This window comes from Rhamphochromis longiceps, linkage group LG22 (assembly GCF_057381845.1).
Source record: "Rhamphochromis longiceps isolate RC_006_pf linkage group LG22, R_longiceps_female_GT1.1, whole genome shotgun sequence".
In the NCBI taxonomy this organism is placed as follows: Eukaryota; Metazoa; Chordata; class Actinopteri; order Cichliformes; family Cichlidae; genus Rhamphochromis; species Rhamphochromis longiceps.
This window is the reverse complement of record NC_140577.1, coordinates 14,078,943-14,101,237: the sequence shown is the minus strand read 5'-3', so window position 1 is coordinate 14,101,237 and position 22,295 is coordinate 14,078,943. Positions and strand designations below refer to the sequence as shown.

The 22,295-nt window shown below is 39.9% G+C and overlaps 2 protein-coding genes across 2 annotated transcripts; both read right to left on the bottom strand.

The window, feature by feature from the left end:
- Positions 1–1,112: 1,112 nt before the first annotated feature.
- Positions 1,113–7,877, bottom strand: LOC146643709 (cytosolic non-specific dipeptidase-like). Its single transcript, XM_085395699.1, has 11 exons — positions 7,806–7,877; positions 7,302–7,445; positions 7,044–7,206; positions 4,956–5,044; positions 4,107–4,307; positions 3,940–4,024; positions 3,685–3,845; positions 3,410–3,574; positions 2,736–2,877; positions 1,472–1,619; positions 1,113–1,264 (listed from the first exon to the last, which is right to left on the bottom strand). The coding sequence occupies exons 1-11, from the start codon at positions 7,863–7,865 to the stop codon at positions 1,198–1,200; spliced, it is 1,425 nt and encodes a 474-aa protein (XP_085251825.1). The 5' UTR covers positions 7,866–7,877; the 3' UTR covers positions 1,113–1,197.
- Positions 7,878–12,054: 4,177 nt separating this feature from the next.
- On the bottom strand, positions 12,055–22,295 carry LOC146643708 (cytosolic non-specific dipeptidase-like). Its single transcript, XM_085396366.1, has 13 exons — positions 22,078–22,295; positions 21,583–21,660; positions 21,068–21,211; positions 20,788–20,950; positions 16,813–16,901; positions 15,540–15,740; positions 15,343–15,427; positions 15,090–15,250; positions 14,815–14,979; positions 14,385–14,526; positions 13,361–13,508; positions 13,069–13,159; positions 12,055–12,626 (listed from the first exon to the last, which is right to left on the bottom strand). Exons 2-12 carry the CDS (start codon positions 21,640–21,642, stop codon positions 13,093–13,095), a joined length of 1,425 nt encoding a protein of 474 aa, XP_085252492.1. The 5' UTR covers positions 21,643–21,660; positions 22,078–22,295; the 3' UTR covers positions 12,055–12,626; positions 13,069–13,092.

The window sequence follows — 22,295 nt, the reverse complement described above, 5'->3', positions numbered from 1 at the left end:
CCTGTTTATGGGATACATTATACTGTAAACATGAAATTTCTATAAGATGCGCATTTTGTTATTATAATTGTCAGGACTTCAGGCATTTAAAAAAAATAGTAATAATGAATTAATGCGATGTCTCAAAGCAGACATCAAGTGCTACTGGTTTAAGTAACTGAGCCTTGTTTGTTTCACAACTCGTTTCACCACAGTGGCAAGTTTACTTTTATTGTTCATTTATAGCTAATATATCAGACTGAATTAAAGAATATAAAAGAATATATGTCTGAACGTCTTCATAAGTTCTTGTATAACATTTACAACGCTCTCCTTCCTGCATCTTCTCCTTCTCTCTCTCTAAATTAATTTTCCTGCAGGATACTTACCTGCACCTTTATTCTTTAGTAAATTTTGACTTCTATCATTTCAGTTTTTAGACATGGCAGGATTCATCCAGAGGAGGGCTGCTTCATTACAAACTATTTCATTACTTCATTACAAACAGCTCATCTCCTCTGTGTCCAGAGGAACACAAAACACTACTTTACCATCAAATCCTGACCACATGCGTAACAACTACAGTCCAGATAGAGAGGCAGATTTATTTTATTTTTTTTTGATTTTGTTTTTGTGGACCTTATTGTCACATTGTATGATGAACCTCATCTGAGGTCTAACATTATTCCTCCTGCCTGGCAGCTCCATTTCTTCTCTCTCTCTTGCTGCCTCCTAACATGCTTTCCGCCTTCTCTTTCCTCTTGTCTTTGGAAAACAGCATCACAGTTTCCACGGACACCCTGTTGGCCAATAGCACCAAGGTGGTTGTTGTTAATCCTAAATGATCCAGTATGGAAGTCTCATTATTTATGAGCTTGATATTTCCTGACACAACCATCTCCATCGCCAAATAGTACCAGCCTTTGGTCATGCTGCTATCACTGATGCCTCAATCACATTTGACAGCTTCTAAATTAAGCTTATCAACATTTTACCCTGTTATAGACGGTTATGATGGTAAGCAGTGCACTGCATCAAAAGTACATCTTGTTACATCATGAAATGACAAGAAAAACAACTCAAATAAAGTAAGAAAGACACATTTATTATCAGCAGGGTGTATAAAACCATTCATTGTGAAAGGTAAACCCACAAAGTTTATGGTCTGACATGAAGGACGAGCATATATTACACCTGTCATTATGAGACACCATCAAATCATTTCAGCAGAGAGACCTCATGGAAGTATGCTCCCAGCAGCTTGACTCCCTGAATGTAGTTTGATCTGAAAATGGAGAAATAAAGCGATGATAATGGTTTATAATTTTAAAAAAAAAAACTCTCTTTACCTGTCATCAAGTTTAGAACAGAAATAATCTGGAGATGATAAACATGATCCTCTTCATTTACTGCAATATTTCATCCATTTTATCAATAGTTCCTACTTGTTCCACATTTCAAAAGAAGTGAAACGGTGTGAGCTGTGACCAACCTGTTGATCTTTTCATTCTGAGAGTGAGCTCCATCATCAGAGGACCCTACAGGAAGCAGCATGACATTACGGCCTGTGGCCTCCTGGAAGGTCAGGGTGACTGGGATGCTGCCGCCCTCGCGAGTCAGATCAGGCTCGACCCCGAAGACTACAGCACAATGAGGAGGATAAGACTTTTTTTTGTCACAACAAAACTGGATACACTCCTATCAGTGAAAATATCTGAAAAAGACTTAAAGTTTCACAAAAACATGCATATAACAAAAAACTTATAAAATTTGCTTGTCTTTGTTTTTAATGTCCTGAAACATCTAGCGAGGACAGGAGCTGAAACATGAAAAAATATTTTCCTCTTAAAGAAAAAGTATCAACATGTAAACTGTAAGAAAGTCAGTTGCACCATTGCAGGAGAAAGTGTTTTTGTCATGAATCGCTGTGCGGCAGGCAGGAGTTGGACCCAAAGTGCAGGACTCACAGACTCAGGGAGGTGAACTCAAAACTCAGCTTTATTTGCTGGCAGGGGAAAAAAACATACAAACTAATCTAAACTGGGAACTTGGAAAACTCACAGAGAGACACACAGGGCGATCCACACAGCAAGAGGGACGACGCGACACTGACTCAGAGAAACACAGGGTTTAAATACACTGGGAAGTAACGAGGGGAATGAGACACAGAAGGAGGGCACAGCTGGGAGAAATCAGGACTGACGAGACAAGCAAAGCAGGACGCATTCACATGAGACACGGACCATCAAAGTAAAACAGGAAGTATCACACAGAGACGCGAACTTGACACAGTGGAGACAGCAACTAAGAAATACAGAGACATAAACCATAAGGCAGAGGTCTAAGAACCAAAATACACAGGGAAATACTCAGCTGGGAACACAAGAGACTAGACTAGAGAAAGTAACAAAAAACCAACCATGAGAACATAATGCACAATGCAGAGTGACAGAAAACAAGAAACTCAAACATGCAAAGACACACAATTACACAGAACAGAGGGGACACAGAGAGACATGAAGGGCAAGGGATCAAAACTAGAAGCCATAGAATAAATCACACACAAGTACAATAATACAAAAATCACAAAGAACTAAAAACGCTGGGTCAGGAGACCCAGGACCGTGACAGTTTTACACTTTTGCAATACAAAAAACACAGAACTGATTTAGACTTTTTAGCAAAATAAAAGAAATGGGGGAGATTGAGTGAACTCCCGCTTTAATCTAACAGCTTTTATCATTAAGTCCTTGTACCTGTCTTTATGGCCTTTCTCCCTGCCATGTAGTGTGGGTGGTTGAAGTCTGAGACCCAGGCTTTGGCCCCGTGGCCCATGTTCACTTTCAGTTTATTGGGGCTTCCCAGTTCAGCAAACTTCTTCTGCAGATGATCGACCACCTTGAAGAGGGAAAAATAACTTAGACTTGTTGGAGCTTTTATGCAGAAACAAACTGAAGCTAATCATGTGGCTACTTCCAAGTGGCCCACAGTCAGTCCAGGCTCAGCTTTAGGTAGTAAAACTTAACTAAATCTCTTTGTCATGTTAATTCAGAGTCAGTTTTAAAAAAAAAAACACTATGTGTGCAAAGGGTTGAACTGTATTAGGTAAGGCAAAAGAAAGTGACTTGATTGGTTGGTTTGCCTGTATATTTTAATGCTATGATCTGTGATATTGGTTTTCTGTCTAAATAAAGTTACCTTCATTCACATTAAATCCCTCCACAGTTTTTTACTACATAATATAATATATTCATAATATTTCTCAATTTTATACATTGCAGTTTGTTTCACGGACTTCTTAAAAAAAGCATGGCTAAGCAAATCATCTGAGCAACAAACTACCAATAAGTGGCAGAGATACAGAGCGACTTCTGCTACATTATTTAAGTGAGTGCTATATGCCATCATTGTTACCTATCACAGTGTTTACCTGCTTCTCCACATCTCTAGGGTCCATGTCAGGCACAAGGCGGATGGAAAACTTGCCGATGACCTTGCGAGGAATAACTGTCTTGGCTCCTGCTTCAGAGAAAGCCCCCTCAATACCATGAAGGGAAAGAGAAGGATATCTCCAACGGTGCATGAGGATTTGCTCCTATGGTGGAAGAAATCAAGAACACTAGGTTCAAAAAGTGTGAATGACCCCACATTATACAGCACATTTCCACCAATGAGTGATGCGAACAACATAAATAATTTCTTTGCCTTTGTGTCATGCAGCAGCTGGTCAACCCCCACATCTTTACAGTACTCATCCAAGTCAAAGTCGATCTTCTCGTACAGCTTTTGCTCCTCTGCTGTCAGAGGCGCCACACTGTCATAGATCCCAGGAACCAAAATCTTACCCCTTTTGTCAACCAGGGAGCCTGTGCAGGAAGTCACAAACACATGATTAAAACTCTAAACTGCTGTAAAATAAGGTCGGTGAGACCAAAAATCACAATTATCAGCTTCACTTGCCCATAAGTGCGATGAGGTCGGTCATGGCCTCATGAACAGAGCCACCAAACACCCCTGAGTGCAAGTCCTTTCCACCACACTCCACCTTGAGGTTGGAATGTAAAACATTATTTTAAAATACACAGATTGTGTGTCTCCCCACCAACAGTAATCCAACAGGACTTCACCTCAATGAAGAAATAGCAGATTCCTCTCAGGCCGTAGGTGATGCAGGGTTTGTTCTTGCCCAGCCAGTAGTTGTCAGAGATGCAGATGTAGTCCACATCTTTAAAGAAAGTGTCCTTTCTAGAAAACACAAGATCATCCAGACCCTCAGATCCAGATTCCTCCATCCCCTCGAAGCAGAATTTGATGTTGATGGGAAGGTCCTGCAACAAGAAGAGAGATGCATAAGAAAAAAAATTCTGGCTCATTTTCTAGAGTTGAAATAATCTCTTGACAACAAATGACCCACAATTTCATATACAATCAAATTGTGGGTGCTCCACTGAATAAATGTGAATAGCAGGTAGCAGGAATGCATGTTTAAAAATAAATACTGTACATTCACCAGCTGGGATTTATTTGTTCTGACTAAACACCCATTAATGAAATTCCTGCTAAAGATTTACTCTAATTATCAGAAGATCCAGAGAGCCATATCAGAAAGCACCAAGTAAGGAAAAACTCAACAGATCAAGCTAAAATAATATTTTTAAAATGATACAAATGACCCACATATCCTTTTAGAATAGTGCTGTATAGTAGCTATTCTGCTTTATCATCACTGTACAAAAACAAAATAAAAACCTTGATAAGAAGTAATGCTATACATTTTCAGATACTGGAATAAAAATTCACACCTCAATATACTCCTTCCTGTCAGTAATTTCAATTTAGTTTTCAAACACGCCCATCTTAGCATGTCAGGCCACAGGGTTGATTCTTTAGGACACACTAAAATATCATATCATCTTTAAACTATCTAAACTTGAAACACCTTTTGTTGGCCAGCTTAAATCTGGCAGTAACTGTACCTTTCCGATCTTCTGATACGCTTCAATGCAGTTAAACCAGGCCAACACTGGACCCTTGTCATCAGTAGATCCTCGTCCATAGAGCTTACCTACAAAAATAAAACTTTGTTTCAGTTTCAAGGTTCTAATGAGAAGATAGTGGAGTTGAAAAATGATACTAAGGTTATATTTATTACATAGTCAGCATTGAATTTTGTAGCTCAAAAAAAAACTCCCCCAAGGAAACACAATTTTAGGGAAGCAAAAACATCTAAATGCAAATATGTAGAGCAATAATTCAACTTAAAGAAGATCCTAAAGAGTAGCAAAAAAATGACTAGGTTAAAATTATTCAGGCACAGCTTTTGCATTACTGTGTGGAGCATAACAAAGCATAGACACCAATTTAGGAATGCTGCAGTGACTTAGTTATGTGAACAAACAAATGCACAGTCTGTGAAATAAAGGACCAGTCATGACTCACAAAGGAAAATGCCTCACTTGAGCCTTTTTGCCTTTTCACAATCCGAGTGTGTTCCCAAAGATTCTAATAATACCTTTACTGGTTCAACTTAACCTGAGAAGACTGTTGATAAGAATGCAGTTCTATCAAAAGACTTTGGAAACATGCTGCTACCTGTTACTGCAAGCTTTGAGAGCATTTAAATAAATTTAACCAATCTAATCACCAAAATTAGAGTTTGATTTTATTTGATTGTTATTTGATTTTATTCATGTTGCAGTGAGACATTCTGTCATGTGACCTGCTGAGGTTACCTGAGGCAAGGTGTGAGTGGAGACTGAAGTGCCTAAATAGCATCTCAAGTCTGCATTATAGGTGGCTGACAGCTGGCGTTGTAATTCACCACCTCCGTTCAACGATGGTCTTTCACGGTGGCAACCTCTAAACAACCTAAAGTGGTGGGGCAAGGTCTCAACTTTAACCTCATATGATGGTGAAGACATCTTTTTTTTCTTCACACCCTGGCTAATGTGATGACTCGCATGATCAACAACCCTCGGGACCACCTGAGAAAAACTATTAGGGGTTAAATACCTGAGACAAACATCCATTTGTTTTAGAACTGAAGGAGCCTCTTGGATGAGAGGTGAAACATCTTTACAAACTAAATACATCCTCCATACCCGCTTCACACCCTGGAGGACGGGGCTGTGGCCCCCCCACACTCCCTAGCAGATCATTACATGGAGAAACCTTTGGAATGCAAGCATGCTGATCCACACAGGTATGCACACATGGGTATTCACAGACGCGGACTAAAGCTTTCTTGGCTGCTGCCTCAAAGCACACTGTGCGCTGTCTATCTTGCGTGCTGCACAATATCGTTTATTACTTAGTAAATACTGATATCTATGACTAGCTAGTTTATTGTGATGGTGCTTTGTTTTCTCTATTATTATGTTGCTCTTTGTTGTTTGCTGTCTCCTCTGTTTGTTTTTGTTTGTTTGTTTGTTTGTTTTTTTTTCTCCATACAGGTGACCCAGGAGTTTTTTTTTTTCTCTCTCTTCCCCCCCCTTCTCACCGTCTCTTCTCCCCTTTGGTTTTCTTTCTTTCTCTCCCCCTCTCTCTCTCATTCATTCCCCCTGTCCTATTTATTAAAAAAAAAAAAAAAAAAAAAAAAAAAGACAAAGGATGAACTGAAGCTCTGCCATCACGTAATGTCGCATACTGCTGTTTCTGATGTCATTTAGAAAAAAAAAAAAAAAAAAAAAAAAAAAAAAAAAAACAAACTAAATACACCCTTCTTTTTTCAAGCTCTCAAGACGCACCTGTGACTTGTTTTGTGTTTCTTATCTTTACCTGTTAAAAATACATTCACCCAATGTTCCCAGTCTACATAGTTGAGCTTGCTGGCAGCATGCCTTCTCTTAGCTATGCTACCTTACGGGAATTACACACCTCAGTCCACATGTCCTCATCCTGCATTACCTACCTGCTAATTGGTTTGGTTTTTTGTTCTCAGTAATCTCAGTTAAGACCACTAAAACACTGAGTCCTCGCCAGGTTGTGACAATGTTAGAGCTCATACAGAAACAGCTCCAGGGTTGTTTTGTGCAGGACGCAGGCCAAAAGTATTCTCCTCTTACCGTCTTTCTCCACCAGAGTAAAAGGCTCTGTGTCCCAGCCGTCACTGATGTTTGCTGGCTGAACATCAAGGTGCCCGTAAATACACACCGTCTTCTTTGCTGGGTCTGATCCTAACTGCCCCAGGATGATAGGAGGCAGGGGGATCTCCTCTCCTGAGGGAAGCTGTATGAATAATGATTTATGGTGAAATTTAAGTTAAAAAAGATAATGTAAAATACAAATCATTAATGCATTAAGAAATGTAACCAGTGCAAGACCTTCTGCTTGCCAACGTCCACCAACTCCACAGTCCCTCCCAGCCTCTCGATGTCCTTGGCTGCCATCTCCATCATTTTTTTGATCTCCCCGCGCTTCTCAGGCCAAGCAGAAACACTCTGGACACTCACCCACTCAGCCAGGCGCTGAGGTAAATTATAAATAAGTGATTTAAAGACATTAAAATCCTTTTTTTTTTTTTTTTTTTTTTTTTTTTTTTACTATTTCATGAAGTTACTGATTGCAAAAGAATGAGCCAATGTGAGTGACTCTTAGGACATTAGACCCACAAAGATTTGATTCAAGCAGCAGTTACAGTATTACTGAATCTTATCAGGAAAACTGGTTTTACAGTTGGCACCTACTATAATCCAAGTTTAAGTGAATAAGTTGCAAATCTGTCCAGTTTTCAGTTAGCTCAATAAGCCATTAAATCAAGTGACAATCATACAAAAAACGCAATAATTAAACAGCTGCAATTTATTGTTTTTCCTGAGTGATCTTACCTGCACATACAGGTCCTGGTGGTCGTCCACATACTTGCAAAGTTCTGTGAGATGAGCCATTTTTGCCAGGAACGAGAGCTGAGGGTTAAACAAGCAGACAGGTGCGAGTACACCTCTGGGTTTGTGCAATCTTATGAGAGGACAAATCCTTCATGCACGCATGCACTTCACGTAAATGATGAGATTTCCAGCCAAACTCGTTTCACTTCATAATTTTGCAGAACTATAGCTGCAGCCGTTTGGGGCTTTAATGCCAGGCTTTCAGAAAAAAACAGTGAGAAAAAAAGCTAACACCTATGAGGCTTACATTACAAATTTTTACCATAAAATGACAATAAAATAGAATTCGCATTTCAGATCTGCACAAAAGGTTAAATGTGGAGTTTATTTGTTTTTTTCTTAGAATAAAACAGCAGTTAATGTAGTCTGATTGATAGCCTTTTTGAAGAGGTAAGATGTCCATTCATTGTGTGAAGAAAGCCATAAATGACGATTTAATTGTGTCATGCTGAGGGAGAATCTGAAAATAAGCCATGAAAATTTCACATGGAGGTTATTTTTCACAGGTGTGCACTGAATGCCAACAATGGCAAGTGAAGTGAGTGTAATCGCTAAGTAAAGCGAAAGTAAAACGGCTAGGTAACACATCAGAGATGCTGCCTTAAGGTGACTGAGACCTAATCTAGCCCTCTCTGACAAATACTTTTCCTGGGTGAAGGAAACGGCTTCCAGGGCCTAATCCGTGGATCGACTTCCTCCGAGGCGTGGACGTCTATCAGCAGAGAATGTACCTTCACCTATCAGCAGAGAATGTCCCTTAGTCTGTAACACAGTCAAATATATTCTCAAGTAATATTCAAGCATGCCATTCAGCGTGTTAGTACGAGCTCGGGAGCAGCTTGGGAGAACAAGAAAACAGAGACTGCTTCAGGTTGTCTTCCCAAATCGACTCAACTTTATTCACAAGTACAACAGTTTATATAGAGGGTAAAATTCATGAGACAGCAGATTATCAGTTTAAACCAGTACAGACCAAGATAAGGGAGCGTCTTCCTGCCCTTGGGTGAAGAAGCATCCTTTGTGTAGTTTATCAGTTCAGCTACAATTGTGATTATCTCAGCGACATATTTTCAAGGCACAAAATAAAGAGTTCTTTCATTAGTGAAATCTGAAACAAACCATTTGGCCTTCAACAGGCGTCTCCTAAAAGATTAAGAAACTAATGTAGCTGAGGGAGTGATCTCTGTGGTATTTCAACCTTGTACCAGCCTGTGATTCTCACACATCAATTCTTGGGTCAAAGAGAAAAATAACTAAAACAAAGGGGCCTTATTGAATGACAGAGTTTTCCTGTATAATGTCACTATAAAACAATATCCAGTAAATGCTCCCATGGTACTAAAATACCTAACACTGGGCATGTCTGAACTGCAAAGAGAACCATTAAAATCAGACTTACTTTGTTTTTATTCCGGTGTTTCAGATTGACTACTGTTGGTCAAAGATATATGTGCCAGACCAAGATCTGACCAAGATCTTGGACCATGGTTGTTTGTACTCTCCTTCCTCAATTATGTGAACCTTAACAGCAGGTTAAAGCAGTAGTTCCCCCAAAAAAAATTTTTGCTAGCCCCCCCCACACACACACACACACACACACACACCCAAATGTTGTTTTCATACTCCATTGCACTTTATTCCACACCCCAAACCTTCAATTAAACAAATAAACTAAATAAATTACAGGTTGCAATAAAATAAAATTGCAATAAAATTATACCATTTTATGGTGTATTTTACGTATAGTTGTTTTGTTGTTGTTGTTTGTTGTTTTTATTTTGTAAGAATATTCAACATTGCTGTCAATACATTTTTCCAAAAAATGTCTCTCTGTGCAAAATGGGTTTAAAAACATAAACAACTGTGGGATACTGTTTGTCTGTGATTTGGACAGCCCAGCTTCTGCTCCCGACGCAGGGGAAATAAATTCTGTCGGGGATACCGACCTTGGCACCGCCGTTGTGCAGGTGAAGCCAAAGGCAAGATATGCGTCATCATGTTCTCTAGCCTTTGGCTTGGAAGGAAGCTGGTTTGGAAGCATATTTGGCGATACATCATCCCGTACTTTGCTTTTGGAAGCCCAGTCAAAAACCTGTACATTATGGTAGAAGTGTCCAAGCATTCTTTTTTTTTTTTTTGATTCACACTGCCCCCCTGCAGTTGCTCTGCCCCCTCCACTTTGGGAACCACTGGGTTCGATAAATGCTCTTACAGCCTTTGTTATGATTCCCACACAGTTTTGTGTGATGTGAAAACAACTACAGCACACTCACAGCGGATGTTAGTCCGCTCAACAATTTCGTGTTTCGAGTTTGGTGTTCAACACATCAGACACACCTGTGCCTGCAGCTGTTTCAGACTACTGCGATGACGTCATGTTACGTTGCACATGCGGCTGTCACACGGCACGTCAAACTGTATATCACCAGTTAACGTGGGTGTGTTTCCTAAATTAGCAACAGGTGTTTAACAGCTGACGGAGTGAACAGATGTGTACAGGTAAAGTCGAGGCACAACGCCTTTTGTTATGTTTTAATTTAAATAGTTTTATTGTTGTCTGAAGGTAATATTGATACTACGGTCAGATGAAGCCTCGAAGCTTTCCATCCAATTGGATAAAACAAAAGGTTTATTTCTTGAGACTTCATGTTCACACAATTCTAACTACCTTGCCTCTCTTTGTTACCATCCAAATACACTTCTCCAATGTCCAAATCACATTCCATTGTCATTGCTGTAGATCCTAGTGGTGTGGATCAGTGATTTTATGTCTCGTTCACTCCTGGAATACAGCTTGCTGTCATTCATGTAGAGGATTTGCTGATGATTACGCCTTTCTGTAGTTGGTATCCCTAGCCAGTCTTGTCAATGATCTCACTGAGGGGGTTCAGGCCTATGTGGAACAGCAGTGCGGACAGACCACCTCTTTGTTAAATTAATTGGTTTGAAGTTGGACTGTTGTTCACCACAACGCCATCAAATTTCTGATGAAGGCTCTTAGGATCCTGTTAATCTTGTATAGTTCAAGGCATTCCAGGATCCAGATGTGGGGCATTGAGTCATAGGATTTCTGTAGTCAATCCAGGTGATGCACAAGTTGGTGAGCCTGATCTTGCAGTCTCCGGTTACTGTGCTTTCTACCAGTAGCTGGTGTTTCTGCCAATTCCTTTCCGTGCCCTGCTCAAGTATTGAGCCATATGCCTGTTCATCTTAGCCGCTATGATGCCAGACAGGAGCTTCCATATGGTACTGAGGCAGGTCATTGACCGGTAGTTGGATGGGACCAGTCCCTTATGGGGATCTTTAGGAATCAGGACTGTCCGGCCTTCAGTGAGCCATTTTGGATGTGTCACATCTACTGCTGGTTTATTTGTGCGACCAGACACTCACGGAGTGCAGCCAGTAGGCGTGAATCATGTTCAGTCCTGGTGCTGTCCAACTCTTCATACTGGAGACCTTTTCTTGTATGTCTGCCACAGTGATTGTTACTGGATCCTGTTCAAGGAGGGAGGCTGCTGTGCAGAAGAACACTAAACATGATTTTACCATTAGATCCTGACCTCAAGCGTAACAACTAGGGCCCAGGGTAGATTTTTTTTTGGGACCTTAGTGTCACATTGTACAATGAACCCGATCTGAGGTCTAACTTTATTCCTCCTGCCTGGCAGGATTCCTTTTCTCTCTCACTGTCTCCTAACATGCCTTCCCTCTTTCTTCTGTGTCCTTATTTGTCTTTGGCCAACTGTAGCAGTTTCCACAGAAACCCTACTGGCCAACAGCACCAGAGGTGATTGTTGTTAACCCGGGCCTTAAACGATCCGGTATGGAAATCTCATTCTTTATGAGCTGCATTTTTTGATTTGGCCAAGATTTTAGACTCTTCCTGACACAACCATCTCCAATTATCTGGGCTTGGGACTGGTACTAAAAGTACACTGGTTTGTGGAAGCCCCCATGGCTGGGTTGTGCACTTGAAAGAAAAAAGAAAAAAAAGTAGCATATAGTAAAAATCAGTATGTAGCATCAATACACCTTCTGATTAACATCATGGACTGCAATCAGAATACATGGTGGTATTTTCATCCTGCTCTCAGGAAATGGAATTATCTAAGGTTGTGATATAAACTCACCCAGATTTTGTCATGGGACTGTACTGAACTGATTTCAGGCGCAGAAACCCAGAGCAGAGACAGCAGATGATTTAACAATATTTTATTAGGCTTAAGCACTAGAAACATAGCAAGGACAAAAAGAAACAATAAGACAGAGTTTGACGTGGCATGGCCTGGGAAACGTGGCTAGGGTGAGGGAACGGGGCCTGAGATGCAGAATGGATATGAGCAGGGAACTGTCACATTGCAGTAGGGGACACAGAGTGTTGAGATGGGAGTGACGAGAATCCAGGGGAGCCGAGTGGTGTGGCGAGGCTGACCTGAGATCCAGGGTCTTCAGATGGAGTGTGATGGCAGGAAGGCAACCAGGTGAGGCACAGAGTGATTTTCAAAATGATTGCTTGGTATCCTGAGTCCAGAGGTAAAGCGCGAGCCAAAATGAATCCAGCAAATGGGTTGATGACAAACTGGCAGTGAATGAACATCAACATGTGGCTTAAATCCCTCTGGCTTGATTGCCTGCAATTGGCTCCAGGTGTGCAGGAGCTGGACTTGGTGGTGGCCCTGCCCAGGGGCGGATCCCAGATAGGTTCAGGAGCCTTATGGAAATTCCAGCCACCCACAGCAGACTATGACAGATTTATCTTTCCTAAAGTAACATAAAGACAACTCATGTCTGAAACCATGGAACAAAAGGGACCACCCTATTAACCACAAGTCTTCATAAACTATCGACACACTCAAATTACAGTATGAATGCAAGACTGATTGAAGTGGTTGTTATGCTGTAATGTGGAAAACGCTAACACAGTAACAGTATTTGGTCATGCTGCTATCACTGATGCCTCAATCACATTTGACAGCTTCTAAATTAACCTTACAAAAATTTTACCCTATTATTGTGGGTTATGATGGTAAGTAGTGCACTGTATCAAAAGTAAATCCTATTACATCATGAAAAGAAAAGAAAAACAACTCAAATAAAGTAACAAAAACATGTTTATTATCAGCAGGGTGTATAAAACCGTTCATTGTGAAAAGTAAATCCACAAAGTTTATGGTCTGATATGGAGGATGAGCATATATTACACCTGTCATTATGAGAAACCATCAAATCACTCCAGCAGAGAGACCTCATGGAAGTATGCTCCCAGCAGCTTGACTCCCTGAATGTAGTTTGATCTGAAAATGGAGAAATAAAGCGATGATAATGGTTTATAATTAAAAAACTCACTTTACCTGTGATCACGTTTTGGCACAGAAATAATCTGGAGATGACAAACATGATCCTCTTCTTTTACCACAAGATTTCATCCGTTTTATCAATAGTTCCTACTTGTTCCACATTTCAAAAGAAGTGAAACGGTGTGAGCTGTGACCAACCTGTTGATCTTTTCATTCTGAGAGTGAGCTCCATCATCAGAGGACCCTATAGGAAGTAGCATGACATTACGGCCTGTGGCCTCCTGGAAGGTCAGGGTGACCGGGATGCTGCCGCCCTCGCGAGTCAGATCAGGCTCGACCCCGAACACTACAGCACAGCGAGGAGGATTAGACAATGTGAAACGCAGTCAAAATATGTCATAATAATAATGATAATAATAATAATAATATTATCATTATTATTATTATTATTATTATTAAATCTTTGTTGTCACATCAAAACTGGATATAATTCTATCAGTGGAAATATCTGAAAAATGCCAAAAAATGTTCACAAAAACATGCATTAAACAAAAAAGCTTATAAAGATATGTAGAAAAAAAGTTATGTTAAAAAAATTGCTTGTCCTTGTGTTTAATGTCCTGAAACATCTGCCAGGAGCTGAAACGTTTCCGCAGGTCCTTCCTCCCTGCAGCTGTCAGACTGTACAATCAGAACTGCTCCCAACAAACATAGATGTTTACATCTGCGCTGTAACTGCAATAAGTTAATTAACCGATTTGCACTACAACCTGGTTTGCCTCTTATCTGTAGTTATTTTTATTTAATTTAATAACTGTACAGTACTCTCTGTATATAGTAACCATTGTCCTTAATGTAAATATGTAAGAAAAATTGTGTATGTTTCTGTTCTGTGACCTGTGTACTGTTTGTTTGTATATGTGTCTTTTTGGCTGCTGTTACAACCAAAATTCCCCTTGTGAGACAATTAAAGGATTATTCTATTCTATTCTATTCTATTCTATTCTAAACATGGCGAAATATCTGATTTGTCTTAAAGAAAAAGCATCACAATGTAAGCTGTAATAAAGTCAGTTGTACTATGGCAGGAGAAAGTGTTTTACACTTTTGTAATATAATAAACACACAGCTGATTTGAGCTTCGTAGCAAGATAACAGAAATGGGTGCGATTGAGTGAACTCCCGCTTTAATCTAACAGCTTTTATCATTAAGTCCCTGTACCTGTCTTTATGGCCTTTCTCCCTGCCATGTAGTGTGGGTGGTTGAAGTCTGAGACCCAGGCTTTGGCCCCGTGGCCCATGTTCACTTTCAGTTTATTGGGGGTTCCCAGTTCAGCAAACTTCTTCTGCAGATGATCGATGACCTTGAAGAGGGGAAGATAACTTAGACTTGTTGAAGCTTTTATGCAGAAACAACCTGAAGCTAATCATGTGGCTACTTCCAAGTGGCCCACAGTCAGTCCAGGCTCAGATTTAAGTACTAAAACTTAACTACATCTCTTTGTCATGTTAATTCAGAGTCAGTTCTAATAAACTCAATATGTGTGAGATACAGAGCGACCTCTGCTACATTGTAACTACTTGATTATAAAAAGATGACTTGATTTAGGTGAGTGTTGTATGCCATCATTGTGACCTATCACAGTGTTTACCTGCTTCTCCACATCTCTAGGGTCCATGTCAGGCACAAGGCGGATGGAAAACTTGCCGATGACCTTGCGAGGAATAACCGTCTTGGCTCCTGCTTCAGAGAAAGCCCCCTCAATACCATGAAGGGAAAGAGAAGGATATCTCCAGCAGTGCATGAGAATTTGCTCCTATGGTGGAAAAAATAATGAAAAATAGGTTCAAAAAGTGTGAATGACCCCACATTATACAGCACATTTCCACCAATGAGTGATGCGAAAAACATATATAATTTCTTTGCCTTTGTGTCATGCAGCAGCTGGTCAACCCCGCCATCTTTACAGTACTCATCCAAGTCAAAGTCAATCTTCTCGTACAGCTTTTGCTCCTCTGCTGTCAGAGGCGCCACACTGTCATAGATCCCAGGAACCAAAATCTTACCCCTTTTGTCAACCAGGGAGCCTGTGCAGGAAGTCAAACACATGATTAAAACTCTAAACTGCTGTAAAATAAGGTCGGTGAGACCAAAAATCACAATTATCAGCTTCACTTGCCCATAAGTGCGATGAGGTCAGTCATGGCCTCATGAACAGAGCCACCAAACACCCCTGAATGCAAGTCCTTTTCAGCGCACTCCACCTTGAAGTTTGAACGTAAAACACAATTTTAAAAAACACAAAAAGCTCAAGTATACCCCTCTTAAATTGAAACACTGTCCCCACCCCCCAACAACAATAATCCAATACTCCACCTCAATGAAGAAATAACAGATTCCTCTCAGGCCGTAGGTGATGCAGGGTTTGTTCTTGCCCAGCCAGTCGTTGTCAGAGATGCAGATGTAGTCCACGTCTTTAAAGAAAGTGTCCTTTCTAGAAAACACAAGATCATCCAGACCCTCAGATCCAGATTCTTCCATCCCCTCGAAGCAGAATTTGATGTTGATGGGAAGGTCCTGCAACAAGAAGAGAGATACATAAGAAAAAAAATTTAGGCTCATTTTCTAGAGTAGAAATAATCTTTTAACAACCAACAATCTGCCAATCAGTGGTGTACTTTAACACAGCGGTCCCCAACCTTTTTTGCGCCACGGACCGGTTTGTGCCCAACAATATTTTCACTGACCGGCCTTTAAGGTGTCGCGGATAAATACAACAAAATAAAACTAGTACCGGTACCGAAAAAAAGATCTATTCATAACACACGTGAAAAGACCCAGGAAAACAGAGTTAATGGAAAAAAAAAAACGATAACAACCCTGAAAACCATACATTTCGCACCAGAGTCTCAACTCTCGCGGCTCAGTACCGGTCCGTGGTGCGGGGGTTGGGGACCGCTGCTTTAACGCACAAATAGAATAGAATAGAATAGAATAGAATAGAATAGCACTTTATTGTCATTGTACATGTACAATGAATTTGTGGGTGCTCCACTGAATAAATGTAAATAGTAGACAGCAGGAATGCATGTTTTACATTTCTCAAAATGAGCTAACAAAGCTGAATATGAGTCCAGACTAAGGATTTAATTGATGATCTTAGGTGTGATATTTTTTATATAGATAAAAATAAATACTGTACATTCACCAGCTGGGATTTACTTTCTCTGACTAAACACCCATTAATGAAATTCCTAACTAAGGATATACTCTAATTTTATAGCTAGATAAGGTCACATTTTTGTAAATAGGCTAAAATTATATTTTTAAAATAGTACAAATGACCTGCATATCTTTTTAGAATACAGTGATGTATAGTAGCTATTCTGCTTTATCATCACTGTACAAAAAAAAAGAAAAACATTAATGACATTTTAGTATCAGTGCACATTTACAGATTCTGAAATATACCATCACACCTCAATATACTCCTGTCAGTAATTTCACTTCAGTGTTTAAACACAGCCAACTTAGCATGTTAAGCCACTTCAGGGTTGTTTTAGGACACACTAAAATATCATATCATCTTTAAACTATCTGAACTTGAAACACCTTTTGTTGGCCAGCTTAAATCTGGCAGTAACTGTACCTTTCCGATCTTCTGATATGCTTCAATGCAGTTAAACCAGGCCAACACTGGACCCTTGTCATCATTAGATCCTCTTCCATAGAGCTTACCTACAAAAAGAAAACTTTATTTCAGTTTCAAGGTTCTAATGAGAAGATAGTGGAGTTGAAAAATGATACTAAGGTTATATTTATTACGTAGTCAGCAGACGACAGTGCCCCGTTTTAAGCTTGTTTAAATCATGACTAAGATTATGTGTAATGATATGAAATCCTTTTTCATGATACAAAAAATGATCTGCAGCAGGTTTTTGTAAAATGTGACATAAGCAGCACTAACACAGCTGAGGCAGGCAGGAATGATACAGCGAGAAGAGGATGTGGCATTTTGTGTCATCTGACTCTCACCAGAAAACACACAAGACTACGCGTGCTCAATTTTGTGGCTCTAAAAAAACCCAAACCTCTCCTACCTGTCCCGTCAAAAAAGTTTTTTAAATGCAAACATGTAGGGTAGAGCAGCAAAAATTATTAGGTTACCTTGTGCTACACAGTATTAAAGAGTCTGTAAGATCGTGCACAACAGAGTCAATCTGTGTTGTTTAACACAAAACAAAGAAGCCTTAAAGGGTTAAAATTATTCAGGTGCAGCTTTTGCATTACTGTGTGGAGCATAACAAAGCATAGACACCAATTCAGGAATGCTGCAGTGACTTAATTATGTGAACAAACAAATGCACAGTCTGTGAAATAAAGGACCAGTCATGACTCACAAGGGAAAGTAAGTAAGTAAAGTAAAATTTTATTTATATAGAACCTTTCAAGATAAAATCACAAAGTGCTTTACAAAGGCAGAAAACAGACATTAAAATCTAAAACAAAACAAAATCAACCAAAAGCGGGTTTAAACAGATACGTTTTAACTGCTTTTTAAAAGACATGACTGAGTCCACAGATCTCAAACTCAAAGGGAGCGAGTTCCAGAGTCTGGGAGCCACTGATACAAACGCTCTGTCACCTTTTGTTTTTAACCTTGTATGCGGGACAACCAGCAACCCCTGGTCACAAGACCTCAGGGACCTGCTGGGGTGATAAGAAAGAAGAAGATCACTTAAGTAAGTTGGAGCTCCACCGTGCAGGGCCCTATAAGTCATGATTATGATCTTAAAATGGACCCTGAACTTGACAGGGAGCCAATGCAGCTGAATCAGCAGGGGAGTGGCATTGTAGTATTTGTGATGCTTTATCAGAAGCCTAGCAGCAGCATTTTGAACACCCTGCATTCGTTCCAGGGAGGCATTACTTAAGCAAGTAAACAAGGAATTACAATAGTCTAAGCAAGATGAAACAAAAACATGAATAATCATTTCCAATTTGGAACGTGACACAATGGGACTCAGTGATATTTCTTAAATGGTAAAAATAAGAGCAAACCAAAGATTTAACATGTGTGTCCAGCATCAGAGCTGGATCAAATGTAACACCAAGATTCCTAATGGAGGATTTAATATAAGAAACAAGAGGGCCTAGATTTTTAACCACAAGGAGAACAAATTTCTCAGGAGAAAAGACAATGACTTCGGTTTTATCAGCATTTAGTTGAAGGTAATTACCAGCTATCCAATCTCTAACGGAATCTAAGCAGGACTGCAAGATTTGGAGCTTAGAAACATCAGGTGGCCTAAAAGAGATATATAGCTGAATATCATCTGCATAACAATGATATGAAATATCAGAGAAAGAGCTAAGAAGTTGCAGAAGAGGGAGTAAATACAACAAAAACAATAACAGTCCCAAGACAGAGCCCTGAGGCACCCCATAGGCAAGAGAGCTGACGGAGGATCTGAACTTAGAGGTAGCCACAGAGAAAGATCGATTTGACAAATAGGATTTAAACCATTTCAATGCGGTACCTGATACACCCACCCAGTGGTTTAATCTATATAACAAAATAAGATGATCAACAGTGTCAAAAGCAGAGGTCAGATCCAGCAACATCAAAACAGTGCACTCTCCAGCATCATAATTCATCAAAATATCATTAGACACTCTAAGAAGTGCAGTTTCGGTAGAGTGAGCCTTACGAAAGCCAGATTGAAATTTATCAAGAATGTTATGTTCATCTAGAACAACTGTGAGTTGCTTGGCCACAACCTTTTCTAAAATCTTGGCAATAAAAGGCAATTTTGAGATAGGTCTGTAACTGGAAAGCAAAGAAGGATCAAGTTTAGGCTTTTTTAAAAGTGGGTGAATGACAGCACTTTTACAGTAACCAGGGACCTGACCAGAGAGTAGAGATGCATTAATAATTTTAAGAACACTAGGATCAATAGACTCAAAAACATTTTTGAACAAAGACCCAGATAAAATATCAAGGGGGCAGGAGGATGATCTAATTGAAGTAACCAGCTTCAACAACTCAGGTAAAGACACTGGTGAAAATCTTTCAAATCTGACAGGCTTAAGTAAAATCGGAACAGGCAAATGGTACATGGAGGGAGAGATGTTGCTCCTTACATTGCTAACCTTTTCAACAAAAAGGAAAGAAAATTTTCACAGTCTTCATTCGAAGAAATTGGGACAGCAGCAGAAGCCGGAGCAACAATATCCCTAATAGTGTCAAATAAAACCTTAGGGTTACCTCTGCTCTTAGAGACTAGGTTTGAAAAATAAGCAGCCCTTGCATCACGAATTGAAGCGTTAAAGGAAACTAAAAGGTCTTTTAAATGAAAGAGATGAACCTGTAAACAAGTCTTTCTCCACAAACGCTCAGTTTTACGACAGACAGGCTTTAAACAGCGAATGCTGTAGTTTATCCAGGGCGAGGGTTTTGTAACAGGGGGCTAGTCTAGTTTTAATATAACTTCAAGATGAAAGATAAAAAGTTACTGAATTCCTTTAAAAATTGACCGTTAGGTCCAGGTGGACAATAAACTACAGCACAGTAACACGGATCTTTAATTCCAATTTTAACCAGCTGTAGTTCGAACGTTGACATTTTTTCAACCATCAATGAGCGACAGTGAAACCAGTTTCGATACACCACAGCCAGTCCTCCGCCACGACCAGAAGTCTGCGGCCGACTGACAAAGGAGTACCCGCCCGGGCAAAGTTCGATAAGGGAAGAATAGTCACCATCACGCTGGCAGGTTTCAGTTAAAAATAATAAGTCCCGTTTTTTGGAAAGAATAAGATCATTCAATAAGAACGTTTTATTTGTCATAGATCGGGCATTGAGAAGCGCCACGCTCAACAATTAATAAGTCAAAACATTACCGACACTGACCCGTTTTAGGGGGCGTAGAAACTGGGGGTTCGATCACTTGAGCCTTTTTGCCTTTTCACTTGCAGAGTCTGTTTCACCATTCTGTCATGTGACCTGCTGAGGTTACCTGAGGCAAGGTGTGAGTGGAGGTTGAAGTGCCCAAATAGGATCTCAAGTGTAGGTGGCTGACAGCTGGTGTTCTAATCCACCACCTCCGTTCAACGATGGTCTTTCACAGTAACAACCTTTGCACAATCTTTGAAGCTTTGCTAAATGGAAGTGTTCAGGCAAGGTCTCAACCTTAAACTCATATGATGGTAATGGCCCACATCTTGTTTTCTTCACATCTTGGCTAATGTGATGACTCGCATGATCAACAACCCTCAGAACCTCCTGAGAAAAACTATTAGGGGTTAAATACCTGAGACACAACCATTTGTTTTAGAACTGAAAAAATCTCTTGGATGAGAATTTAAAACTTAAAGAAGGCCAACAGCCTTCTTTTTTCAAGCTCTCAATATACTTCTGTGACTTGTTTTATATTTCTTATCTTTACCTGTTAAAAATACATTCACCCAGTGTTCCCAGTCTACATAGTTAAGCTTGTTGATAGCATGTTTTCTCTTAGTTATGCTACCTTACAGGATTCGCACACCTCACTCCACACATCCTCATCCTGCATTACCTACCTGTTGATTGGATTTGGATTTGTTTTCAGTATTCTCCTCTTACCGTCTTTCTCCACCAGAGTAAAAGGCTCTGTGTCCCAGCCGTCACTGATGTTTGCTGGCTGAACATCAAGGTGCCCGTAAATACACACCATCTTCTTTGCTGGGTCTGATCCTAACTGCCCCAGAATGATAGGAGGCAGGGGGATCTCCTCTCCCGAGGGAAGCTGCATGAATGAAACTTAATCTGAGTGACCGTTTAAAAACAAGGTCCATTTATGGTGAAATTTAAGAAAAGAAAGATCATGCAATATGCAAATCATTAACCCATTAAGAAAAGTAACCTTCTGCTTGCCAACGTCCACCAACTCCACAGTCCCTCCCAGCTTCTTGATGTCCTTGGCTGCCATCTCCATCATTTTTTTGATCTCCCCGCGCTTCTCAGGCAAAGCAGAAACACTCTGGACACCCACCCACTCAGCCAGGCGCTGAGGACAATTATAAACAAGTAATTTAAAGAAATTAAATTAAAAATGGGTTTTTTATACCTTTTATAATTTTTTCTTTTCTTTTTACTATTTCATGCAGTTAATTATTGCACAAGAATGAGCCAATGTGAGTGATTTTTAGGACATCAGACCCACAAAATTTAACTCAAGCAGCAGTTATAATATCACTGAATCTTATCAGGAAAACTGGTTTTACAGCTGGAACCTACTATAATCCCAGCTTAAGTGAATGAGTTGCAAATCTGTCCTGTTTTTAGTTAGCTCAATATGCCATTAAATCAAGTGACAATCACACAAAAAACTGAATGATTAAGCAGCTGCACTATATAGTTTTTTCTGAGTGATCTTACCTGCACATACAGGTCCTGGTGGTCGTCCACATACTTGAAAAGTTCAGTGAGATGAGACATTTTTGGTAGTGATGGGAGCTGAGGGTTAAACGAGCAGACTGGTGTGAGTCTACGTCTGGGTTTGTGCAATCTTATGAGAGGACAAATACTTCATGTACGCATGCACTTCACGTAAATGATGAGATTTCCAGCCAAACTCGTTTCACTTCATAATTTTGCAGAACTATAGCTGCAGTCAATTGGAGCTGCAGGCTTTCAGAACAAAACAGTGAGAAAAAAGCCAACACGTATAAGGCTTACATTACAAAGCTTTGCCATAAAATGACAATAAAAGAGAATTCTCATTTTAGATCTGCACAGAGGTTAAATATGGAATTTATTTTTTTTAGTTTTATTTGGGTAAAATGTCATTTAATTGTGTCAAGAAAGCCATAAATGACGATCAAATTGTGTCATGCTGAGTGAGAATCTGAAAATAAAAAATGAAATACTCACATCGTAATTTTCCACAGGTGTGCACTGAATGCCAACAATGGCAAGTGAAGTGAAAGTATCTTGAGTGTAATCGCTAAGCAAAGCGAAAGCAAATCAGGTAGTGTTGTGTGGTGTTAGTTCAGCAAGCATTACACACACACACGCAGGTAGGAACAGAGGATTACCGGAGTTGACTCCTTTCTTTATTTTTCTTTTTTTTCTTCTTCAAAACCACAACC

What these genes read in the sequence shown, in the direction of transcription:
- LOC146643709 (XM_085395699.1), bottom strand. Translation starts at nt 7,865, where the DNA reads ATGGCTCATCTCACAGAACTTTGCAAGTATGTGGACGACCACCAGGAC. An exon ending in ACCAGGACCTGTATGTGCAG is followed by an intron (nt 7,446 to 7,805) that starts GTAAGATCACTC and finishes AATTTACCTCAG; the next exon opens with CGCCTGGCTGAGTGGGTGAG. An exon ending in TCTGCTATTTCTTCATTGAG is followed by an intron (nt 4,025 to 4,106) that starts GTGAAGTCCTGT and finishes TCCAACCTCAAG; the next exon opens with GTGGAGTGTGGTGGAAAGGA.
- LOC146643708 (XM_085396366.1), bottom strand. Translation starts at nt 21,642, where the DNA reads ATGTCTCATCTCACTGAACTTTTCAAGTATGTGGACGACCACCAGGAC. An exon ending in ACCAGGACCTGTATGTGCAG is followed by an intron (nt 21,212 to 21,582) that starts GTAAGATCACTC and finishes AATTGTCCTCAG; the next exon opens with CGCCTGGCTGAGTGGGTGGG. An exon ending in TACTCTGGTGGAGAAAGACG is followed by an intron (nt 16,902 to 20,787) that starts GTAAGAGGAGAA and finishes TTCTTTTTGTAG; the next exon opens with GTAAGCTCTATGGAAGAGGA.